The following is a 24,440-nucleotide window of genomic DNA, read 5'->3' on the forward strand; positions in this document are numbered from 1 at the left end:
CATGGAATTCTCCAGGCAAGAATACTGGAATGGGTTGCCATTCTCTTCTCCAGGGGATCTTCCCAACCCAGGGATAGAACCCGGGCCTCCTGTATTGCAGGCAGATTCTTTACCATCTGAGTCACCAGGAAGTACAGAACGGGATTCTAAATGCAGCATGATTCCAGTCTCCAGAGCATGTCCCCTCACCTCCCACTTGAATCAGGGTCCTCTCAAGAGAATTTACCAGGCAGCTTCCCTTGTTGGGATATTTCCCAGCAGCCCAAATCATCACTGCCAGCAACTTTATGGAGTCGGAAAGGGAGGGGGTGTGCGAGAAGGACGGAGGGAGTTGGGGGTTGGAAGGGATGCAAGCTATTACACATAGAATGGGGATGGATGACAAGGTCTTACTGTAAGCACGAGGAACTATAGCCAATGTCCCGGGATAAACCAATATAACGAATATAAAAAAGAATGTGTGTATATATATATGTGTGTGTGTGTATATATGTATGTATATGTGTGTATATATATATATATATGTATACATAAAACTGTGTCACTTTGTTATACAGCAAAAATTAACACAGCATTGTAAATTAACTATACATCAGTAAAATTTAAAAAAAAGAAAAAAGGAAGAAAGGGAGAGAGGGAGGCAGGGTGGGAGGGAGGGAGTAGGGTTGAGACATGTTTGACCTTCCTAGGGCTCCCTGGGACCCAAATTTTCTTCCAGAGCCATCTCAGGCTCCGCCTTGGCCTCTTTCCTCTTTCCCCAGGCATTTACATTCTCCCCTTGGTCTTTGCAGTGACTAAAATCGTCTCCTACCTGCTGGTGGCTGAGCCGGACAAACTGTATGCCATGCCTCCGCCCGGCATGCCAGAGGGCGACATCAAGGCTCTGACCACTCTCTGTGACCTGGCAGACAGGGAGCTCGTGGTCATCATTGGCTGGGCCAAGCACATCCCAGGTGAGTCCCACAGGGACACGGGACTGGGGGAGGGTGTAGGCAGAGACTAGCAGCTCTTCTCCCCATGGCTCTGGTTCTGATGCGTGGGAGCCCGGAACCCAGGAGCCATGTGGGATCTTGGCAAGCCTGTTCTTCTCTGGGATCCTTTCTCTCTTTGTGAGATTGGAGGTGAGCAGGCATTTGGAAGGTCCAGTGATGCTCCTGATTAGCATTCTAGTGGGGCTATGATTGCTTCTACATTAGGTAACAATCAAAGCAAGTTCTTTGGATCCTTAAAGGCCAAAGAACAGGGTTTTCTCCATATTGATCATATACTGGGAAATAGAAGAGGCATTGACTCTCTTGTTTCCTACTAGTGAAGTGGAGTGGTTAAGAGCGTGGGCTTGGGAATCAGATTGGGGTTCGAGTTCTAGGTCTGCAACTTCCTAGCTGTGTGACCCAGGGCAGGTCACCTGACCTCTCTGCACAGAGGGAATACCAGCACTACCTCCTTCGTGCACTTTGACATGGGGATGAAATGCAAGCGGGTGTGGGATGCTTTTGATACGTCTTTGACATCAGCCATATGCTCGCTATTCCCTTTTGCCTGATCTTAAGGGAGGCCAGTCTCTTAATTTGGATCCTGTGATTTTTAAGATCATTTCTGGCATGAGAAGTATATGTAATGAACAGGTCTTGGGTGATCCAGACTTCTCTTCATTGCCTGTGGCTCCAGACCCCTCCTTCAGCCTTTTAAAACTGGATAAAAGGAAGGAGCTGACTTTTTTTATGTTTATGTAGACACAGATACCCACATCCTCTACATCACACCTTTGCTGAGGGACTTTCTAAAGTCTGTGCGGTTTGCTCCTTTACAGTTCTCACGTCTTGGTTCATAATGTTGGGGAAACAGCCTGTTCCCCTCTGGCAGTGACCTATGGTGGACTCGGATTCTTCCTAGCTATGTGACATGGGACAGTTTATCTTCCTGTCTGTAGATCCCTTCTGTGTTTGCCACTGGCTCTGAAAGATGAATACAGCATTCGTGGTTCTGTAGCAAAGGTGTCCTAAACCTCAGATGCCAAGGCCCACAGTTGATTGGGGCAGGTCAGAAAGTCCTTATATAAGATGCTATGTGCACGACTTATGGGAGTGAGCCTTCCTGCGGATAACAGCTCAGAGATGTTGCTGGTATCACCGTTGGCAGGAAGCCTAGAATTCCTTCAGCAGGGACTCCCTGACTCAGGGCTGGGCTCCCCGGGGATCTGGGCTGGAGCGCCCTTACTAAGGAGCTCAGCCTCTTAGGATTACACACTCAGTAGTTTTTGAATCTGCCCTGTGCTGATTCAGCAACAATGTGGGGTCAGGCCACTGCTTAAGACACCTCAGCCTGGATTGCTCCACTAACCCAGGGCCAAATGGGGCACGGCCCCCCCACACACCCCGCTTCCCATCACATGCTCCTCTTCCAGCCTGAGCAGATAACTGCATCGCAGCAATGGCTCAGGAGTGGCTCCTGGTGGACCCGCAGGTCACTGCCTCCTTTTTTGACCACCTCATGCCCACAGTGCCTCCCAGGGGTGGAGAAGAACCAGGAGTCACTGCGTCCCCTGTGCCCATTTTCCTTCTCACCCCCCAGCTCCACCTCTTGTCTGTGCCCAGCCAAGAGGGCAGTGAGCAGAGCAGGATGGTTGCTGAGGATTCAGGCAGACCTGGGCCCTCCTCCCAGCTCAGTCCTAACTGGTTTAGAGAGAGCTACTTGGTGCCCCAGTGTGAGATGCTTCATTTTTCTGTGCTTCAGAGTCCCCACCTGTGAATAACAGCCCCCCAGCCCCCCACTCCTTTGGGTTGCTGGGAGGCTATGGCACATTTAGCCCAGCCCCCACACATAGTGGGCACTTGATAAATGGCAGAGACCATGACCATGGTTGTTGTCGTTGCTAATAGTATTAAAAGCCTCCTTTCACATCATTTCTCCTTGTCCAGAGCTGAATTCCTTTTGATTAAAAAATAAAATAAACATAGGGGCTCATTTGTCTGTCTCAAATGCTAATTTGCCTATTTTGCATACATTTGCATGCTGAATTATTTGGGCCTGACCTTCTAGTGTTTAAGGTAAAATTAATTAATAGGGTCTTCTGCCACTGCATGTAAACTTCATATTAAGGGTGATGACATAATCAAGTACCTGATTCAGTTAAACTAATTGACTTAATCCCATCTCAGATTAGATGGAAAACTTATCTGAAGACCTGCTCACTGGCCCTTAGAAAGAGAATGAGAAAGAGCAGGCTTATACAAGTCAGGGCCCCATCCTGGGGCTTGAGTCATCAACTGTCCATCTTGGTTCCTGGACAGACAGAAGGACTGGCTTCTTAAATCGGCTCAGTTTAGTGCCCTGGAGAGGAACCCAACCCGCTGCCCTGAATTAAGCACAGGAAACCATACCTCACGCCTCAGTGTCGTCTGGTCCAGAGCCTGGCACATAAAGGGTGCTTCAGATCTGCTTTTGCTGCACTTATTGAAGCGAAATTGCGTGTTCACACATTGCACATGAACGGTACGTGAGCTCTCTTGAGGGCTTCCCAGATGGCGTTCGTGGTAAAGAACCCACATGCCAATGCAGGAGGCTTGGGTTTGATTCCTGGGCCAGGAGGATCTCCGGGAGGAGGGCATGGCAACACATTCCAGTATTCTTGCCTGGAGACTCCTCGTGGACAGAGGAGCCTGGTGGGCTACAGTCCAGAGGGTTGCACAGAGTCGGACACGACTAAAGCGATTTAGCATGCACGTACACACTCTTGCTTGGAGTTGTGGCTGATACAAATAATTCCATTCATTTCTGCCCTAAGCTCCACCTCTGGAGCCCTAAGGGTCTAAGGGTCTCCTTTGGGAATAATATAGATAACTTTAAAAAGATTTTTTTCACGGAAAATTTCAAGGGGAGAGTAGACCAAATAGTATGATGAACCTTCATTACCTTGTTTCAACAATTACCCCCGAAGACCAATCTTGTTTCCTGTCTACTCACCCATCTCCCACCTCCTGTATCTCACTCATGCGAAGGAAGAGGCTTAGTTATCAAATGCATCAGGAAAAACCACAGGATGGAACACAGAGGCAGGAGGGATGCCACGGGCTTCAGCACATGAGTTGAGCTAGGTCTTCAGGATTGATGGGCAGTGGCCATGGAGGAAAAGTCCAGAAGGGCATTAGGTGCTGTGCACGGAAGCAGACATACTCATGCGGCACTGAGCCACCAGCTTAGCCAGAAGGAAGGGTCATCTGAGCATAAACTCATTGCTGGCACCTCCCTGCATTTCCTCCATAGTTTTCAGTTCAGTTCAGTGTCCGACCCTTTGCGACCCCATGGACTGCAGCACCCCAGGCTCCCCTTTCTTTCACCATCTCCTGGAGCTTGCTCAAACTCATGTCCATCGAGTCAATGATGCCATCCAACCATCTCATCCTCTGTCATCCCCTTCTCCTCCCGCCTTCAATCTTTCCCAGCATCGGGGTCTTTTCCAATCAGTCAGTTCTTCCCATCAGGTGGACAAAGTATTGGAGTTTCAGCTTCAGCATCTGTCCTTCCGATGAGTATTCAGAACTGATTTCCTTTAGGATGGACTGTTTGAATCTCCTTGCAGTCCAAGGGACTCTCAAGAGTCTTCTCCAGCACCACAGTTCAGAAGCATCAATTCTTCGGCACTCAGCTTTCTTTATAGTCCAACTCTCACATCCATACATGACTACTGGAAAAACCACAGCTTTGACTAGACGGACTTTTGTCGGCAGAGTATGTCTCTGCTTTTTAATACGCTGTCTAGGTTTGTCATAGCATTTTTCCAAGGAGTAAGCATCTTTTAATTTCATGACTGCAGTCACCATCTGCAGTGATTTTGGAGCTATGGTTTCCATTGTTTCTCCATCTATTTGCCACGAAGTGGTGGTTCTGAACACACTCTTCTGCAAGGGTGTGTCCAGTGGATTAGCTTGGGGGTGATTCAGATTCCTTCAGAATAGCAGCTGTCCTTTTGTTTAAGTCAGTCTGAAGTTGCCCATCCCCTTGAGTTGAATTTTCCAAGTATTAGGTTGCCCAGAGGACAAGCCCAAGTCTTTAGAGTGTCCACCTCTGGTTCCCCGGCAGGGAGAGATGAGAGCAAGAGGCAGCACAGGCAGTGGGTATCACTTGATGAATTGCCGCCCCCAGATGTTATTAACTGTTATCCTCCCAGCTCAGGCAGCCCCAAGGGTGCCCCAGTCAGACAGCCTCCCCCCAGCCGGCCCTGCCCGGCCCAGGTTGACATGTGCACAACTTCTGCAGGGGAGCCCCCCAAAAGGCCTCCTCACAGAGGGTCCCTGGGCTGCCCTGCGCCCAGGTAGCCACCGTCTGGCTCACCCTGGGGAAAGAACGCCAGCGGCCGATGAAATATGGGCTGCCGAGTGACAGCAGCTGTGTCTGGAGTGGCCTCAGATCCTATAATTATATCTCCCTTTATTACCTCTGCTAATGGCCCTCCAGGTCGACAGAAACGATAATAAATTAACAGATTATGAACTCCACTTGCCACAAATTATGTGCTCTTTTTTTTTTAATTCTAGGAGCTCATGCTGTCAAATCACTGGGGGATGGGGTCTTGGGAAGAGCCTGAATGTTATTAGATCAGTTGGTGCCGATAAAGCAACTTTCCGGGGGGGCAGCAGAGCTCAAGGTGGGACAGATGGGAAGAGAGGGGCAGTGGGCAGCCCCCCACGCAGCTTCCCCCAGCAGCCCCCTCTGCCTCGGTATTGCTGGTCACCTGATGGAGGGGCAGACCCAGCCCAGCACAGAAATGCAGAAGTGAAGGGTGCATTGCTGAAGGGCAGGGAGGAGAGCTTCAGCTCCTTTGTTTGGGTTTAATAAAAGAATACTGCTTCCAGTAAAGGGGTGGCAGAGGGGTGGAAGTGATGTATTCCAAATACCCATCTTTCTTAAGCAGCATCGTATGTGTATGTGGGTGTGCCTGCGCGCGTGTGTGTCCCCTCCCCACCGTGACTCCTCCTGTAACACTGCTTTACACTCTGCTGTGTTCATTTAGTTATATGAACTAGTAGCCATTACTGTGTGCTAAGACGTGTTCTTCTAAGTGGTCTATGCATTAGCTCATTTAACCCAAACAAACCCTTGGGGTAAGTAGTAGTATTATTCCCATTTTAGGCACAGAAAAATGTGCCCAGGGTCACAGCCAAGGGGTCAGCAGAGCTGCGATTCCGACAGACAGGCTGGCTCTGGCATCTACGCCCTTAACAGTTGCATCCTTCTTGGGCAATGGGTATCTTTCCACATCTGCACAAGTGGTTCTCTCTAGTGGCTTCTAATGTACCACTCACCTAGCTAATAATTACATTTAGTACATTTCTATTTAAGGACATGGGTTGCGTGTAGCTTGTTGCCTGCTTTGGGTCCTTACAAATGGATCTAGCCAACACCCCTTCCACATGTACCTTTGTGTGTTTATACATACTTCTCTTTCTAGGAGAAATTCCTAACAGTGAGATGGCTAGGTGGATAGGAACATGCCTTTTATGTTACGGTTAATTTAATCTTACTTCTTCAACATGCAAATCAAACTAGGCAAAAATGTGTATGGAGAACTAACTCTTAGGTCCATCCCCACCGCCTCCCCCTCCTGTCTCCTAGAGGTCATTTTTACTTCTCTTTTTTTTTTCTAGTGTTTCTTTTTTTCAAACATTAGAAAATATTCAGACTGTTTCAAATATTAGAAAATATCCAGTCTATTTCCCCCCTCCCCACATCCCTGCAACATGAAGCCGCTTCTGTCCGCCGGGCAGCACTTCGGAGCATGCAGCTGGATTTGAACACTATTTCCAGCTCCTTCTGAAGGAGAAAGAGAGTCAGGGGCTGAGTCACTCCCCAAACCATCCTAGCCGGGGGTGTGTGCACAGGCCCCAGGGCACCCTCAGGTGCTGACCCTACGTCCTGGAGGCACTCATCCCCGCCACCACACCTCCACCACACCCCCTGCCCTGCAGGCCTGTCTCTGACTCACACAGGATCAGCAAAGGCAGCTCAACCTGGAATCCTGCCCAGAGGACTAAGAGGGTCCAGCCCTGTTCTTTTGGCCTGTTTTCTCATCACCCGGGACTCGAGGCTCAGTGGCGTCTGTCCGTTCCCTCCTCTGTGCTGGGAATGTTTGTGGAGCCCCTCTGCCGCAGGCCAGGTGCTGGGCAGTGGGGGAGACCATGCTCCCAGGAGCCCAGAGGTGACAGCCGTCCACGCAGACACACCCCACTTGCCTTTCAGAGCTCGGCCCCAAAGCTTCCTCTCCTGTAAAGCCGCCTGGACTCTCTCTCATTTGGGCCAAACTCCCCCTTTGCATATCTTCAGCCCTTCCTCTCGGGGTAGCTTTTCTGACAGCCCTAAACCTCACAAGACACACACTGGGGTGTGTCTTTCCCTCTTGACCGAGCTCATGAAGGCAGGGCCTGGCCCTGGTTCAAGCTGGCCGGTCTGTCCCCAGTGCCCAGCACAGGGCCTGGCACTTAGTAGGTGCTCAGTAAGTATTTGTGGGGTGAACAGAGGGGCAGAGCTCATGGTCTCCTAGTGATGAACCTCGTACGGGTCTTTTCTCCTTCTTTTCCAGAAGCCCAGCTCGCCTTCCTTCTCTGCCACCTTCCAATTCAATTGTCTATTAATTTCGCCCCATCCACCTCCTACATCTTCCCTCCCAGTCTGTCTGCCTTGAGACCCACACCCCCAGTGCAGTCCACACGTCCGTGCATACACACACACACACACACACCCATGCTGGCTGATTGGTATCTGTTAATTAATGTCACCCCAGGCCTCTCCCGCTCAGAGGCTCGATAAGGGAAATTGGATGTCCATTTCTATCTATCTTTCATTACCTCCCGGCTCTCCCCACCACTGCAGGCAGCCGCACGTCCTCTGCTCCCATGCTGGGTCTGGACGACAGCACACGCCCCCGACCCCTGTGTGCCACAGCCTGTCCCCCGGGAAGGCGCAGCCATCCACGCTTGCCCCGTGGCCTCAGAGTAATCACTCCAGCTCTGTGGGCGGTCACCTGGGGGTGCCAGCAGCCGGGTGGTGATCCCAGGCCCCAGGGCTACAGATCAGCCTGTGAACCGCAGTGATCAGACTAAGAAGGGTGTACACTGGGAACGGGGGACCTGCTAGTGAAGGGGGCTTCATCCCCTGGGAACCCCCTAAAGTTGAGCACTGGTTGGTTACACTGGTTGGAAAGTAGGGAGGGACAGTGGCTCTCAGAGACAGGACAGCAGGTGAGGGTGGAGTAGACTCCGTGGAAACCCAGGTCAGTGGGCCAGTCTGGAAGCTTGGGACCCCCAGGACCTCCAGGCTTTAGGGGAGAAGAGTCGTGTCAGTAGCATGCCAACAACTACAACGACAGTGACAGCTACAGCCATCGCCACCTTCCTGGTTCAGGTTTGCTGAGCACTGACTGTGTGTGTGGCTGGGGTGGCAGGGGAATTTGGGGGTACAGGGGGGAGGTGCTAAGTGTTTCCTACATGCCATCTCTCTTTGTTCTCCTCTCACCCCAAATCAGAACCCTGCATCTAAGCAGGCTGAGGTTCTAGGTCAGCAAGAGTCCTACGCAAGAAGAGTTACTCCTAGGGAGATCTCTTAATCTCAGTTGTCCGTGACAGACGTGGGGTGCCATGACTCTGTGGGTACCTTTCCTTTTTGGTGTGTCTGGCGCAGTTGGTGTTGGAATCCACTCCTGAGTTTCGGTGGAAGTTACTGCCTTGCGTTTAGTAATCAAGATATTTGAAAATCAGCTTTCTTCCTCCCTCCCTGCTCCCTTCTTTTCCTTCTTTCCTTCCTTTAGTTTTTCTTTCTTTTAAATCGGAGCCTGGTGGGCTGCCGTCTATGGGGTCGCAGAGTCGAACATTACTAAAGCGACTTAGCAGCAGCAGCAGCAAGTTAAGTGCACATGTAACTCAGTTCCAGGGTATCCTTCTCATTTCGCAGATGAAGACTTTTCATCTCATCACTAATAATAGCAAGAGCTCAGTAAATGTATGTTGCGTAATTGTCGTCTCATTTAGGCCTCACAGCGGCTCTCTGAGACAGGCACTACTGTTGTGCCCATTTCACAGATGAGCAAGCTGAGGTTTGGGGAAGTAGCACAGCTCCTCCAAGGTCAGCCTACAGGTAGTAAATGAGGAATTGGGATTCAAGCCCAGGCAATCTCCAGAGCACACTGAACAAGACGGTGTCATAATTCTGGAGCCATCCCCGCCCCTAACCTTCTTTCACTCTGGACTCCATGCTCGTTGTTTAACGCTAAATCCTGCCTGACTTTTTGCAACCCCATGAACTGCAGCACGCCAGGCTTCCCTGTCCTTCACTATCTCCCAGACTTTGCTCAAACTCATGTTTGGTGATGCCATCCAACCATCTTATCCTCTGTCTCCCCCTTCTCCTCCTGCCCTCAGTCTTTCCCAGCATCAGGGTCTTTTCCAAAGGGGAAACGGCCATGATCCAAGCTCACAGGATACAGGACTGCTTAGGACATCATTAGGTGAAGAGTGATGGCCAGGCCAGCGGGGCTGACTTCTGGGAGGATAGGCTGCCCGTGATAAAGTGCCCCCTGACTCCGAGGGCTCTTGAGCACTTAGCAGCCCCAGCTGTGGTCACTAGGGGGTCACTGGCTGGGAGCAGGTGATTTCCTCCTTCCTGGTTGGGCCCCTTGCTTCCGTACAGCTGAGACTCCACCTTAAGGATCAGATGTCACTCTAAAACCCCCACGCCTCCCCTGCTTTGAGCAGAGAGGGGGATCTGGAAGCTTCTCAGTGGAGGGGACCCTGTCCTGCCACTTCCTGATTCTACTATGTATTCAGGAGCTCCTTAAATTACAAATGCCTTTGGTTAATCAAAAAGCCTCGTCGCACATTTGAAAAATATATAGAACTAACAAGGACAAGGACAGTAACAACTGTCAGCGTTGACTGAGCTCTCGTTACATAAGTCTTTTCCATGAATTCCGCATCTGACTCATTCACCAAGGAAGGACCGTCAGTCCAGCAGGTGGAAGGGAGGGGCAGGCAGAGGTTCCCCTCCCCCTCTGCCCTCCACCCCAGCCCACCCACCTGACCGCTGCCACCCTGCTGGCCCCCTCTCCCGGCAGGCTTCTCCAACCTCTCGCTGGGGGACCAGATGAGCCTGCTGCAGAGCGCCTGGATGGAGATCCTTATCCTGGGCATCGTGTACCGCTCGCTGCCCTACGACGACAAGCTGGTGTATGCGGAGGACTACATCATGGACGAGGAGCACTCCCGCCTCGCGGGGCTGCTGGAGCTCTACCGGGCCATCCTGCAGCTGGTGCGCAGGTACAAGAAGCTCAAGGTGGAGAAGGAGGAGTTCGTGACGCTCAAGGCCCTGGCCCTGGCCAACTCAGGTACGGGCAAGGGTGGGGCCTGCAGGGGAGCTCAGACAGGTCTTGGGGCCCAGGGGAGCATGCACAGCTCTGGGGCCAGCGATTAGGGTGGCTCCAAGGAGCAGGAGTGGCATGATGATGCTAGAGCTTCTTGCCACCAAAGGTTGTGCATGAGGTGGCCCGGAGTTGCAAAGGTGGTGACGAAGGCTGGCATTGGTTCAGTATTTCCTAAGCCCTCTGCTGGGCCCTTGCCATGCAGATCAGCACGAGGGTTAAGGGCACAGGTTCTAGAGCCCAGTTGAGTGAGTGAGTGAAGTCGCTCAGTCGTGTCCGACTCTTTGCAACCCCATGGACTGTAGCCTACCAGGCTTCTCTGTCCATGGGATTCTCCAGGCAATAGTCCTGGAGTGGATTGCCCTTTCCTTCTTCAAGGGATCTTCCCAACCCAGGGCTCGAGTAGTCTCCCGCATTGTAGAAAGATGCTTTACCGTTTGAGCAGAGCCCAGTTGCTAAGAGTCAAATCCTGCTTCTGTCACTTGAGCAAGTCTGTGCCTCATGTCACTCTGTGCCTCAGTTTCTTCATCAGTAAAATGGGAATAGCAAACAGTCCAGAAGATTCCACCCCAGAAGACTATGGAAGGGATTTATTTCTGTAAAATTATGCTTACAACATGCCTGGCACTTAAGTATGCAGCCTATTAAATCAATTAGCCGTGAACCGATTTTGTCTTACAATTCAACCCTATGAGCAACGGTCTTATCATTTTAAGCCCACTTTACAAATGGAGAAACTGGGGGCTTGGAAAGCTGAAGCACATTGCCCAGGGTCACACAGCCAAAGAGTACTGGGACCTAAGCCCAGGTCCCCAGATTCCAAAACCAACTCCAAGCTTATACAGGCTCCTTAAATCTCCTGCTCAAATTGCCCAGGCCCAAGAGAGAAAACCCTCCTGGCATTAAAAAGGAGGCTTCACTCCAGTTGTTTTAGCCTCTACCTACCAACTTCCGACTAGACTATCTGGGAGCTTAAATATAACCTGTGTCCACACTCAGAAGGTGTCCGCCCTCTGCAGGTACCAGGCCAGGTGCCGGGGGTTGGGGTGGGGATTGCAGAAGAAGGAGAAAGGTAGGCTCCCTCTCCTAAAGAAAGAGTGTCAGGCACGCAGACACTTAATTCTGCTGCTGGGCGCATGTAGTAGTCAATTGCTCAAGTCCCAGTCAAGTGGAAATGGGACCCAAGTTTGAATTCTAGCTGTGATATTTAGTAGCAGTGTGGCAACCTTCCGTAGCTCTGTCCCGTGTGTAAAGTGGGAACATCTCTGTCCCTCCTCTGAGCACTTTTGTTTTTTAAATGTTTTTTAAATAAGCACTTACCTCTGTGCTTTGCCTAGAGGAAATGTTCAATAAATATTAATTATTGTCATTATTATTCATATTTGAGGAAACAAGTGTTATCAGTGTGTGGAAGAAGGAGAGCTGGTTCCAGATGTACAGACAGGATAACCAGCTTGTTTGCTTGATGCTGTCGCACTTTCACTGGAAGTTCCATGTCCTGAGAAACAGCAGTTCCTGGAAAAGCAGGACAGCTGGCCCCCTAACAAATGGCTTCATGGAGAAGGCAGGGGTTGCCGTTGGTGCCCCACTCAGAACCCCCCTCGCTAGCTTAACACACCCGTGCCCCAGCTGCTGAATTTTGCTGCTAATAGCTCATAGCTTCTCCCTTCACCAGAGACCTACCTTTATCTGCCTTGTTTGGAGGATTCCATCAACTCCCCACACCCCACACACACCTTCAGCCAATGGCAGACACACACAGGAGAACAAAAGGCTGGACTCCTGGAGTGGGATCAGAGCCAAGCAGGCTGCCTCCCTACCTTGCTTGCTCCTACCCTCGCTCTATCCTACCTCCCACCTTTTCTCCTGAAAGCACACTCTCCACAAATCCCCTGCACCTGAACCCCTGTGTCGGGCTCTGCTTCTAAGAAACCCAACCTAATAGACAGAGGGAAGCTTTTTTTTTTTTTTAGTTCAAATCCCTTTTATTAAAAAAAAAAATAATAAACTAATGTAAAATAAGAATTAAACATTTTACATACCTCTGTAGAGACCATTTACCCACACCTTGGGATTCCAAAATTGCAATGTAGTCTTTGTTAGAGAATGCTAATGCTGTTGGGATTTTTTCATACAGTTTCAGGTTGACAGAGTAACTGATCAGGTACAGTTCCATAGAGTTCCACACACCAGCCCACCCATGTCCTCCAATCCCTGTTACCATTTCCCCTATTATTAACATCTGGGCTTAGTGTGGTAATTTGTTACAATTAATGAGCCAATGTTGATACATTATTATTAACCAAAGTCCAGAGTTGCCAGCAGAGCGCACTCTTTGTGTTGTCCGGTTCTATCTGTTTTGACAAATGTAGGGGACAGATCTCGGTCATCACACGTCATACAGCCGAGTCTCACACCCTCACAGCCCTGCACGCTCTTCTATTCAAAGGGAGGCATTGTAGTCAGTGGTCATAGAGGGGCTGGGGGTTTGCGAGGGCAGAGGAGGAGAGGAAATCAGTAAGAGCAGAGGACACTGGGGAGCACAGAGAGACGCAGCAGGGCTGGCCAGACCCTCAAGGGCACATCCTTGTTGTTGGAGTCTCCTGACCACTTCTCATGAAAGAGACCAGGAGCTCAAGCTTGCCCGGACCAGGAGAGGAGTGTGAAGAGGTAGGAGGCCGCTCAGTGGTCACCTCACCCCCCACGGACAAACTGCAAGGGCTCTCCGAGGACTATTCAGCTCTGCCAGCTGCTCTTGTCTTGATCTCAATACATACATACAGACAGACATGCACACATGCATATCCAAGTGCATGCATGCGCACACACACACACACACACACACACACACATGAAACTCCTAAGGACTGACGGGCTTCCCTGGTGTCTCAGTGGTAAAGAATCTGCCTGCAACGCAGGAGACACAGGAGACCTGGGTTTGATCCCTGAGTCAGGAAGATACCCTGGAGAAAGAAGGGTGTGGCAACCCACTCCAGTATTCTTGCCTGGAGAATCTCATGGACAGGAGAGCCTGGTGGGCTCCAGTCCACAGGGTCACAGAGCCGGACATGAATGAAGTGACTGAGCACCCATGCAAAGACTGACAGAGCCCATCAGGAACTTCAGCTAGCATCAAGCTTACCTGAGTACATGCTTTGTCGTGAGCGACAGAGTGCCGGGAACTTGGACTTCTTGGCCCCGTGGTGTTTACCAGGCCATCCTGCAGCTCTCTGCAGATCCAAGAGCTCTAAGTGGGAAAAGAGGAGTTTGTGATGCCCACAACCTTGGCTGAGTCATGGAGTGACCAGGTGCAGGCAGGAAACAGAAAGAACAGGCCTGTTGAGAGATTAGGCTAGAAGAGCTGTTGGTATTATACCGGAGCTCCAGGACTGTGAAGGGAGTGGAGTGGAATGGGGTTGGTATAGGGAGCCTTGAAAGCCTCCGGGGACATGGCCTGTTCCCAGCAGCCAGGGGGAAGTCATCCAGGCAGATAGTGTGTTAGCTGGAGGAGAGAAGGGCTAGGAGATCATTGCCTGGAGGCAACCCACTGTGGGTGCCTCTGCTGAGGTTACGTGGGCCGGAGCACCTCAGAGGCTATTGCCCCAAAACACAGCCCCTCGGGAGCCAGCTGGCTGTCTTTCACCCCCTCCTGGCCTCTCCAAGGCTCCTTGACAGCAGAAAAAAATTCATAGCCATTGATTTTGTAATTAACAGTTTATCAATGCCATCAATACAGACTCGCTGATAGATTGCAAAGAAATTAATCTTGCAATGTTATTTTATTTCATTTTCGGTCGAAGGCAGCTGCCAATTTTGGCCTCCTTGGGGAGGGCGGGGTGATGGGGAGAGGAAGCTGGCAGGAGGCATGGGGTCTGGATGGACAGGTCACAGCCTTACAGGGACCATGCTCTGAAATCAGCCAAGAGTGTAGGAATGGAGCCAGGTTTCTCCCCCAACTGCCAAAAGGAAGAGTCCTCACTGCCTTAGCAACAAGGAGCAGAACACTGTGGGGGAATCTCAGGTATGGGGCCAGCCCCTCAAGGGCATCTCCTGCCTTCTGAGTTCTCAAAGTAACGATAATAACAACATTTATTAGTTGCTTACTGAGTGCCTAATGACGTGCTGGCTCATTTAGCCCTCACCTGTAAGGCGTGCACCCTCATGTGCTCTGTGTCATGGACAAGGAAACAATCTCAGAGCCTAAGTAACTTGGCCAAAGTCACACAGCATCTAAGGCTCCAGAGTCTCATCCACCTCACTCTACTGCTGTTCTCGTAAGAGAAAGAGGCAGGGCCTGTGGAGGCATGGGCTGAGTGCAGGGGCCACAAGGTCAGAGGGCATCACTGGGGTCAGCCAGTTGGTACAGCTGCCCTCAGCAGTCTGGTAGCTGAACAAACACAGCATAGAAAGGAAAAAAAATTAGCAAACACAGCATGCAAAGAACTGCGCTGTTCCTTTGAGGAGTCTGGGAAACCTGCTCAGCCGTCCGTGGTGACCCACCCCGAGCTTCCAGTTCACTTGACCCACATGCACCCTTACCCTCCCACCTTGGACAGGCCTTGGGTGCTGCACTTCAGGGTGGAGGCTCAATATCTTTAAGGAATGTCAGAAGAAGGTGGGTTATTTTTCCAGAGGCCAGGAAGTGGGCTCCACTTTGCTTTGACTTGGACCCACCTGTAACCCAGCCATCGGCCGGCACCTCCTTGCCCCTCTGCGATTTAGGTAAATTTCACTTGGAATTCATGGCCAGAGTCCAAAGCCCTCCCCAGGATTTTCTAGAACTCCCAATAGCATCTCCCTTCTTTGTGCCCTACCTGTCCAGCCAAGCGATCTCAGTTCCCCCATACGCCCCACCTCAGGGCACCCAGACGCAGAACTCAGCCCCTTTATCTGTGTACATGCAACTGTAACAACTGTTCTGTAAGGTTAGGGAGTGCACTGAAGACTCGAGCTGGTGCCGAGTGGGAGCAGTAACAATAAAATCATGATGGTGACTATAATGATGATGATGGCGGTGATATGACTGATCACATCATATGACTGATAAGCTGATATCATGATGCTGATAAGATGCTGATGGTGATGATGGAGGTGATGGTGGTGATGATGATGGTGGTGATATGACAGTGGTGATAAACTGATGATCATGATGGTGATAAGTTGATGATGGTGGTGATAAGATGGTGATGGTGGTGGTATTTATGGTGGTGGTGGTGGTTATGGCGGTGGTGATGGTTATGGCGGTGGTGATGGTATGGTGGTGGCGGTGGTGATGGTATGGTGATGGTGGTGGTGATATGACAGTGGTGATAAGCTGACGATTGTGAAGGTATAAGATAATGGTGGTAGTGGTGATGGTTCTGGTGATGATGGTATCATAGTTGTGACAAGTACTATTTTAAGCCCTTGATGGGTACTAACTCATTTAGCCTCTCAAGGTAGATCTAGGTATTATGGCCTTTCACAAATGAGAAACATGAGGTGCAAATGAAACAACTTGCTGAAAGTCACAGAGCTAGCAAGTGAGGGGGCAAGATCACAATTCCACCACTTTGGTGCCAGAGGTTCTCCCCCTCACCCCGCCCCACCTCTGGGGCAAACCCTTCACTGCTCCTGTTCAAACCCTTCACTGCCGCCTCCTGGTGGTTATCTAAGAAAAGTCTTCCATAGGCACAGATCTCTCCTTGGGTGTGAACCCCAGCTCTAGTCACTGGCTTCTGAGACTTCAGACCTGTAGCTTAACCTTTCTGAGCCTGGTTTTGTCTCTGTAACGTGAGGGTCTGGAAGGCTCTGAAAGCAGTGATGGGGGCCCCCTACACCCGGGGCTGCGCTCCGCAGTCGTACCGCTAATGCCCACCCCACTGTGTCCACAGATTCCATGTACATCGAGGATTTGGAGGCAGTCCAGAAGCTGCAGGACCTGCTGCACGAGGCGCTGCAGGACTACGAGCTGAGCCAGCGCCACGAGGAGCCTCGGAGGACGGGCAAGTTGCTGCTGACGCTGCCCCTGCTGCGGCAGACGGCCGCCAAGGCGGTGCAGCACTTCTACAGCATCAAACTGCAAGGCAAGGTGCCCATGCACAAACTCTTCCTGGAGATGCTGGAGGCCAAGGTCTGATGGCCCGGCCCACGGACGGACTCCCGCCCAAGGACAGACGGATGGACCGACGCAAACACCTCCACAGCCACCAGCCTCAACATTCAAGTCCTGTATCATGGCCGTGAGCCGTCGCGGCGGAAGGGGCTCCTCGCCTCCTGGCTGTGTGCAGAGTCCCGGGTGCTGGAGGGGCGGGGGGTACGGGGATGGAAAGGCAGGTGCGGGGCTCATCTGTAACTGGCTCTTTTTTTTTTTTTCATTTGGTATGTTGTGTTTTTTTCCTCCGCCATGGCAATGCCAAGGCCTGGGCCAGAGCTCACTCCCCCCTGAGGCCGGAGACCACCAAGGAGGAAAGGCAACTTCTCCCCACCTGATCAGCAGGAGGCAGCACATACATTTCGTAACCACTTCTCCGACATCCCCGCCCACCCATCCCGGCCTCCACCCACGGCCTGGGCGGGCAGTGTTTAGTGCCAGGACTCTGGCATACTCAGGCGGGGGTATACCTTCGGAGGCTTTCCTCTCCCAGAAAGCAGGTACTTTCTTCCAGAGGCCCTGCCTACTCTGAGGTTCTGCCCCCCAGGAGGCCCCACGCCTTCCACAGTCCAGAAGGTTTCCTCCCTCCAATCTTCACCTAGGCTCCCAGGCCAGCCCAGCTCACCATCAGGGACTAGCCGCCAGAGCTCCTGGATTTTCCTAGTCACCCCGCCCCCTTGGTGCGCCCCCCACCCGCCTTCCACTGCTGCCCCAGGGTCCCCTCCCTCTCCACCCCGGCACCCCAGGAACCCCACTGCAACTTCCTGCCCGACCTCAGAGCTCACCCCCACTGTGGGTTCCACCAGCCAAGACTTCAGGGCCCACAGGTGGGGACGGTGCTGGCTCAGAGCAGAGCAGGGTCCAAGACACCACGCCCCAGCGCCCCCTCTTCTGCAGGCTTCTCCTGCTCCCTGGGGGCAGTCCAGAGCAGGTGGGCCTGGGGTACTGAGGGATATGCAGGGACCTGGCCCCTCCGAGGGCACCCTGGGCACTTGATTCTAGGCTGGCAGCTCTAGGAGGACCCGGGTGGAATAGGGAGAGGCCCAGACCAAGCTTTGCTGAGCACAGAAAGGCCCAGAAGCAGAGATGAGCAGGCAAGGGAACTCTGAAGACAGGGGCTCCACAGAGGTCACCAGCCTGCCTGATCAGTGGACACCAGGATGCCCCCTCCCTTGTCCTCCAAAGGGCAGGGTGAGCCAGTGCTGCAGGAGGGTTTGCACCCGCCATCCTTGGACTAAGGAGGTAGAGCGTAGCTCCCCGGGTGCTCAGATGCCAGCTTTCTGGCAGGAGACCCCCACCCCCTACCAGTCCATCAGGCTGTTGTGTAAGGTGCCAACCACCCCAGTTTGCCCAGGACCCGTTTTGGCATTGAGAGTCTATTTGCCAGGAAACCGTCCAGTCCTGGCCGAATGGGAACAGTGGGTCACCCATTTCAGTGAGCGGCTATGAAAGTTCGTTATAACCCACTCGGACTGGGGGGAGGGCAACTTGAACACACCATCTGGGGCTCATGGGGTTGGCTGAGAGCAGTTTACAGGACCTCCCATGGCTGAAGGAGTTTCAAGCATCCATCCAATCAGCTGTCTTCTAAAGCAGAGATCAGAGCAATCCTGCCAGGGACACTTTCCCAGGGAGTCCAACACATTCTACCCCCGACCTCTTGTCACTTTGAAAGGCAGGCAGCTCCACCCACCTAGCCCCAGGACCAGGAGGCCAGGCATCCTCCTCCACAGCCTCGCAGCCTTCCGAGGGAAGCAGCTGGTTCTGCCTCTCCACACCCAGACACGGCTCCTTCTGAACTTTTTCTTCCAGGATGTGCTAAGGTCACCCCAGGCATGAGAGCTGGCTAAATCCCATCTGCTGCTCTCAGATACCTTCATGGAGAAAATGTCAGGGGTTCCAAGAGACTTCACAGACCAGCGAAGTATGCTCCCTCCCTTTTTTGTCTATGGGGTCTTCAAGGCCAGAGTCATTTGTCTGGCAACACTGGAATGATCCAGGGTGCTGCTAGCATCCTGTGCAGTCTCTGATCTGGGCGGATAGATGCAGCAGGTGCCTCTGAGGGACCAGGGGTAAAACCCAGGCCTGCTTAGCTGTTGGGGGCCATTCATTGACTCCCTTAGCCTCTCACTGAGTTGTGTGCTCAAGGAGGCAGGGAGCAGAGGGTCGCATCTCATCACCCCCGTTCTGTGTTAGAGTCACTGCTCGAGCGTGAGGACCTGAGCTGTGAGCCGCTGCAGGGGCTAGTTCACAACTGGTCGTCACTGTCCATCTTTTCTAGAAAAAGCACCTCTGATTAACAGTGCAACAGGTGGTTTGTGGGCGGTGGTTGTTGCATATACAGGGCAGCTTTGCCTTGCCGGAGCTCATGCATCTGCCAGTGTGCCAGCGTTAGAGCCCCTTTATACCAGAGGTGGGCCATGATCCTGATGGCTTGGTGCCACTGAGGTGGCTGCTGCTTTTACATTAAAAAACTCTCATGGCAACAGGAAATGTACCGGGAACGATGAGAAGTCTGTTCAGTGGGGAAGGCCCTGGTGCGTACTTGATGGATCCATTGGCATTCAGAGAAGTTTACAGGCCAACTTCTTAGTTGGGAGCCTAGCCAGCTTTTGGGACCTCCCTGGGAAGTGGGGAGGAGGTTGGGAGGGGGGTGACTTAGTGGAGGATGTGAAGCGAGGAGAGTTTAGGACACCCCATCCCACCTAAACAGAACAAAACTGAAGTTTTCCCCCCCAATCCACTGTTCCTTGGAAATCTGTAAAGAGGACATAACCCTTCTCAGTTGTACTCTCATGATACAGGTCATTGAAATGAACCAAGAAATAAAATGGAAAAAAAATCCAACCACAGAGAAGGTGGTATTGGCTGGGTTTTGTTTGGTGCCCGTGTCCCCACACTTTCTCGAGATTCTAGACTGGCTTTGGCACATGTGAACCTTGATAAGGGCTCGCAGTTTTGGTACAGAGGAAGCTTCAGTGATTCCCAGGGCACAATTTAAGAACCGAGTAGGAAGACCAGAGCAGGATGTTGGGTGGGAGGCAGTGGCAGGGCCTTAGAGGAGCTGGAGTCTGCACCCGCCCCCTGGGTCAGGGGCCACCCTTCCCTCCAGGGTCCCCCCAGCCCCTCAACAGAAGGCAGAGGGGGTTGTGGCGAGGGGACAGAGGCCCATGCCACGGAAGAGCACCAAAGAAAAGCACTATGTGGAGATTGTTTTATTTTCTAATAAGGATAATGTGGCTGGAATGGCTTCTTAAGATGTATATATTTTTTAAAATGATGGTCCCTTATTGCATCACCACCCCTGTACATACTCCCACCTCTGTATGTGTTCTCCCAAATGCCCTAGGAGTCTTCCCATCCTGGTCCCATGTATCTGGAATCTAATAAATAAGGAACAGCCTATCAAGAGAGTCTCTTAACACATTATCTTGGCTGGCGGGCTGTCCGCTGGACAGCACTGCCTGCAGGTCTCAGGCTGATGCTAGGAGAGGCCATCGGGAGAACCAACTTGGCCTCAGGGTTCTCTGGGGGTTCAAATGGGCATTAAAATGTGTTCAGCGGCAAAATTCAGGGATGTAAATTAAGCGGTCTGAAAATCCCGTCTACTTCTTTTCAGGCTTTGAAACAATAAAAGTGAGGCCCTTTATTATTTTCCTTTGTGTCAGAAAAATGGAGCATCAGATATACGTGAACCAGAAACAATCCATTGCCTTAGGACTTTGAAGTGCGTCTGTATGTATGCATGTGACACAGACCGTGCAGGATACCCTTGTGTTGTACCCTCAGCGCACACTCAGGTCCTGTGAGAGGCAGAAGGAAGGGCCTGAAAGAAAGCAAGAGGACTGTATCAGGATGCTTTTTGTTGCAGGTAAAAACATCCCAGCTTATATGGGCTTCCTGGACTCACTGCATTGGATAGATGTGAAATCTATAAATGGGGGCAGGCATCAGGTAGGGTTTGATCCAGAGGTTCACAAAGTCAATGGAACCCTGGCTCTATGCCTCTGATTCTCTCAGTTCTGCCCTCTTCTGTCTGTATGCTTTGTCTTCACAGTAACCTCTTTAATAGTAACAAGAAGACTGCCAACTTTTTATTTTGCATCATGGATAGAGAGGGGAAAAAAAATCTTCCTACAACCATGGAAAATATCTGGGCTTCATTCTGAATCCCAGTGAATTTTGTGCCTGTCCTCACTGTGACCACCTTGGGGTGAGGCCAGTCGCAGACATCAGTCTAGCAGCCTCAAAAAAGAGTTGGTTTGAAAGTCTAGGAGGCAACCAACCAGCTATGATACCCACAGAACCCACACACCTAGACAGCTCAAGGTCTGATCAACTTTCAGTGAGCAGTCAAGTTCCCTGAAGCTCTTGGAAGAGAAAAGACACATGGCAGTCTCTGAATCAACACCTAGCAAGTCTTGAGCATGAGTTAAGTATTCATGGAAGTGAAAGTACCCGATGTGGATTATTTTAGGTAAATTCTCAATTCACCTACATCTGGTGCATGTGCACATGTATGTATACCCACGCCCCTTCCACACACACAGCTGGTATTAAACAGTTATGAAAAACAGTCAGCCATAGCATTATATAATGTAATAAAAATAGAAATTTTTATTGGGCTGTATTTTAGGATTTTCTGTACTTCAATTTGCCTAGATAATTGTGATCAGGCTAGCTAAGAGCTCATTTTTTCATCCATTTCTTTATCTTTCTTAATTTGTCTTCCCAAATATCCCCATTTTGTGTTAGCAAAGGATTTGAAGCATCAAAGGGGAAAAAAAACATAACTGAGGGTCATTCATTCATTCAACAAATATGTACTGAGGGTCTGTCCTGTGCCAGACACTTTCTGGGCAAAGAGACTACCTTAGTAAAGAGAAAAGGCACAGTCTCTATCTTCATAGTGAACACAGTCTAGTGGGAGGAAGAGAGAGACAATGAGCAAAAATAACCAGGTTCTAAGTTGGGCAGGATGTGATAAGTTCCATGAGGGGAAAAAGACAGGCTGTGGAGGGGAGGGGTGGATGGAACAAGAAAAGGAAGTGGTGATATCATTTTAAAAGGAGTGGTCAGGGCAGCCTCATTGAGAATGTTTCAATGAATAGAAAGTTGAAAGGTGAGGGTCACGTGGGCATCTGTAGGAAGAACTCTCCAAGCAGAGGGACCAGCACGTACAAAGGCCCTGAGGTAGGAGTATGCCTGGTATGCTCAGTGAACATCAAGAAAACGAGGGTGGGTGGAAGGAATGGGAGAGGCATGGGGGAGGGAGCACAAACCACCTGGGGGCTTGGGGCCACAGGAGGTGTGGCTTTCACTTTAAGTGGAAGGTTTTGATTAAAGAAGAGCTATGATCTCATTTCAACGGGAGCCTTTGGCTGATGTGTTGATGACAGGTCAGAGAAGGACAAGGATAAAAGCAGGAAGACCAATTAAGAGACCACAGGTGGGGTGACCATGGCTTAGACCAGGATATGGGAAGAGCTTGGCTAAGAAATGCTTGGGTTTTGGATCAGTTTTGAAGCCACCAGAATTTGGTGATAATGTTGGATATGGAGTGTGTGTGGGAAAAGGGGGACTTGTGATTTCAGAGATTCTATCCCCAACAACTAGAAACAGCGTTGTCATCCAATAAGGTGAGAATACTCGGTGGAGGCAACTCTAGGGGCTGGCTGGGAGAATTAACTCTGTTACTTTGAGAGGCCATTGAAGATCCAGGGGAGATATCAAGAAGGTGCCAGGTGTCAGGTCGGCTAAATAGGGAAGAAAGAACGCGGCTCCCTAGAGAGCAGATGTCAGCACTGACCATCTTCACCAGCCGTGAGCTCTCTTTCATCGAGCCAACAGCCACCTTCACTCTCTACCTAGCCTCAAAGGCAGTAAAGTAGAATTCATCTTAGAAACACAGATTTGGGGGAGCAGAAGGGGCTTAGTAGTTACCATTTTATATCCCTACTTGACAGTTGTGAGAAATGAGCCTAAATTATAATCTCACCCTTGAATCTCAAAAACTGTGGGGCGATGGACTGCTTGACTCAATTTAGACTAGAAGTTCGCAAATGGGGCCAATTTTGCCCCCAAGGGTATATCTGGTAATATCTGCATCTTTTGTAGCCACACTGGGGGCACTACTGGTATCTCGCTCGGGTGCAAGCCAGGGATGCTGCTGGACATCACAGGTTGCAACAGGCCAGCCCCACAACAAACGACAATCTGACCCCAAATGTCAAGAGTCCTGAGGTTGAGAAACTGTGATTTACATATATTCTGGGCATTATCAGGAAAATAAATAAATAACCCTAGGGTTGCAGGGAACAGAATTTGGAGGTGTCAACTGTCATTCCCAAGCTCTTCCTGCCCCCAAGATGCCACCTCTCCCTTACCTGGTCTTGCTCTGACCCCAACAGGTCTGGCTGGGGCAAGCATCCCACACTCTGTGTGAACCGTTCCTACTCAGACTCAACCTAGAGGTGCGAGGAAAGAGGGCTTCAGTTCTGCAGTCTCTGCAGTCAGGCCGATCTGGTTGCCGTTAATAGCAAACATTTTTGGGGGAAGAAAGATAGCACCTATGGCTTCAAGTCTGGAAGCAGTGGGGAGCCTTTGTAGTAGACCACGTGCTCCCTGTTTGAGGATGAAGAACAAGAACGTAGGTGCCTCCACCTCCTCTTCCTCTTGGCCCCACGTGACCCTCCCCATGACTGTCCTTACATGTTTGGCTCTGTTTGTGGGCTTATCGTTTCCTTCCCTGGCCTGGGATGGGCTGGGAACCTGGGGCATAGCCCAAGTCCCATGTCTTACGGTTTGGAAGGCAAGTCTTCTCTACAAGAGGAGACCTTTTTCCAACTTATTTTTCCCAGGAAGTTCTGCAGCCATTTCCCCGCTTCTCAGCCCCAGTCCTTAGCTCATCGGTGCAAAGACCCCATTGGCAGCTGTCACAAGCCAAAGCCAGGACACTGTGGCTTGCACTCAGCTACTGAGGAGTCTCTCCCCACCTCCCCTATGGAGAAGATGGACCACAGGGGCCTCCCATCCCCTCCTCCCACAGACGCACATGACAAGCTCTACATCAAGTTTGGAGCAAGGCTGAGCCAGGGTCTGACATACAGGAGAGAAGATTCCAGAGCAACACATGGGCCACGCGGACTACACTGGGCCCCATTCTCAAGACTCGTTAAATTACATGTTCCAGATGAAGCCACAATGCCACATTCAGTGCCTGTTCTTGGGTCACCTCCAAAGAAACAACAGTCCAGCAACCACAAATAATTAAAAAGTGACATTAGTCTTACCCTTGGCATACCCTTACCACCACCAGTGGGATGTTAAATGATCAATGCTCAGCAAAACCTCATCAGAAACCTCTTTTTTCATCTCTCTCTCTCCTAGGCAGCACCTGCTGATGGAAATCTTTCTTGTGCACTCTGTCCCAGCCCAGCTCCCCCTAACTCAACCTTCGGGGTGCCCCTTCTCAGCTGCCCCGTCCCTGATTCAGCTCTTTGTTACCTAGATCAGCTCAGCCTCTCCAGTTTCTTTCCACTTTCCTGCACAAGCTAAAGAGGACCTACAAGCTGATCCAATAAGCAGAGTCTCTTCTTGAGCAGAGGGCATGGGCGGAGTGCAGTGGAGGAAGACTGAAAAACCTCACCATGTCATATACTTCATTTTGCCTCGGATGCAAATTCACTTCACCCCAAAGACCAGATGCTACCTGGAATCTCAGAGAGCTGACCCTAAGCTGCCCTGAGGTTCCACTGTACACTCTGTGGTTCCACAGACCCAGGAAATGCCCTTCCAAGGACCCACCTCCAAACTCAAAGGCCAGTGACTGTTTTAGGGGAACACCCAGAAAGGCAAATCTTTTCTGATCCAGGATGTACCATCTTTTCTTAGTGAGGCCTG

At 51.0% G+C, this 24,440-nt stretch overlaps 1 protein-coding gene across 2 annotated transcripts in view; it reads left to right on the forward strand.

Moving 5' to 3' along the window:
- Positions 1–19,943, forward strand: part of ESRRB (estrogen related receptor beta) — a 186,308-nt gene extending 166,365 nt beyond the window's left edge. Inside the window, exons 5-7 of one of the 2 annotated variants that reach the window (XM_027552505.1) lie at positions 792–953; positions 10,103–10,372; positions 16,279–19,943. In XM_027552505.1, the coding sequence (XP_027408306.1) occupies positions 792–953; positions 10,103–10,372; positions 16,279–16,523 (677 nt within the window). In that variant the 3' untranslated portion in view covers positions 16,524–19,943. The remainder of the gene's footprint in view (positions 1–791; positions 954–10,102; positions 10,373–16,278) is intronic. The other variant, XM_027552504.1, reaches the window with a different exon arrangement.
- The last annotated feature ends 4,497 nt before the right edge of the window (positions 19,944–24,440 follow it).

Source organism: Bos indicus x Bos taurus, chromosome 10 (assembly GCF_003369695.1).
Source record: "Bos indicus x Bos taurus breed Angus x Brahman F1 hybrid chromosome 10, Bos_hybrid_MaternalHap_v2.0, whole genome shotgun sequence".
Classification (NCBI taxonomy): Eukaryota; Metazoa; Chordata; class Mammalia; order Artiodactyla; family Bovidae; genus Bos; species Bos indicus x Bos taurus.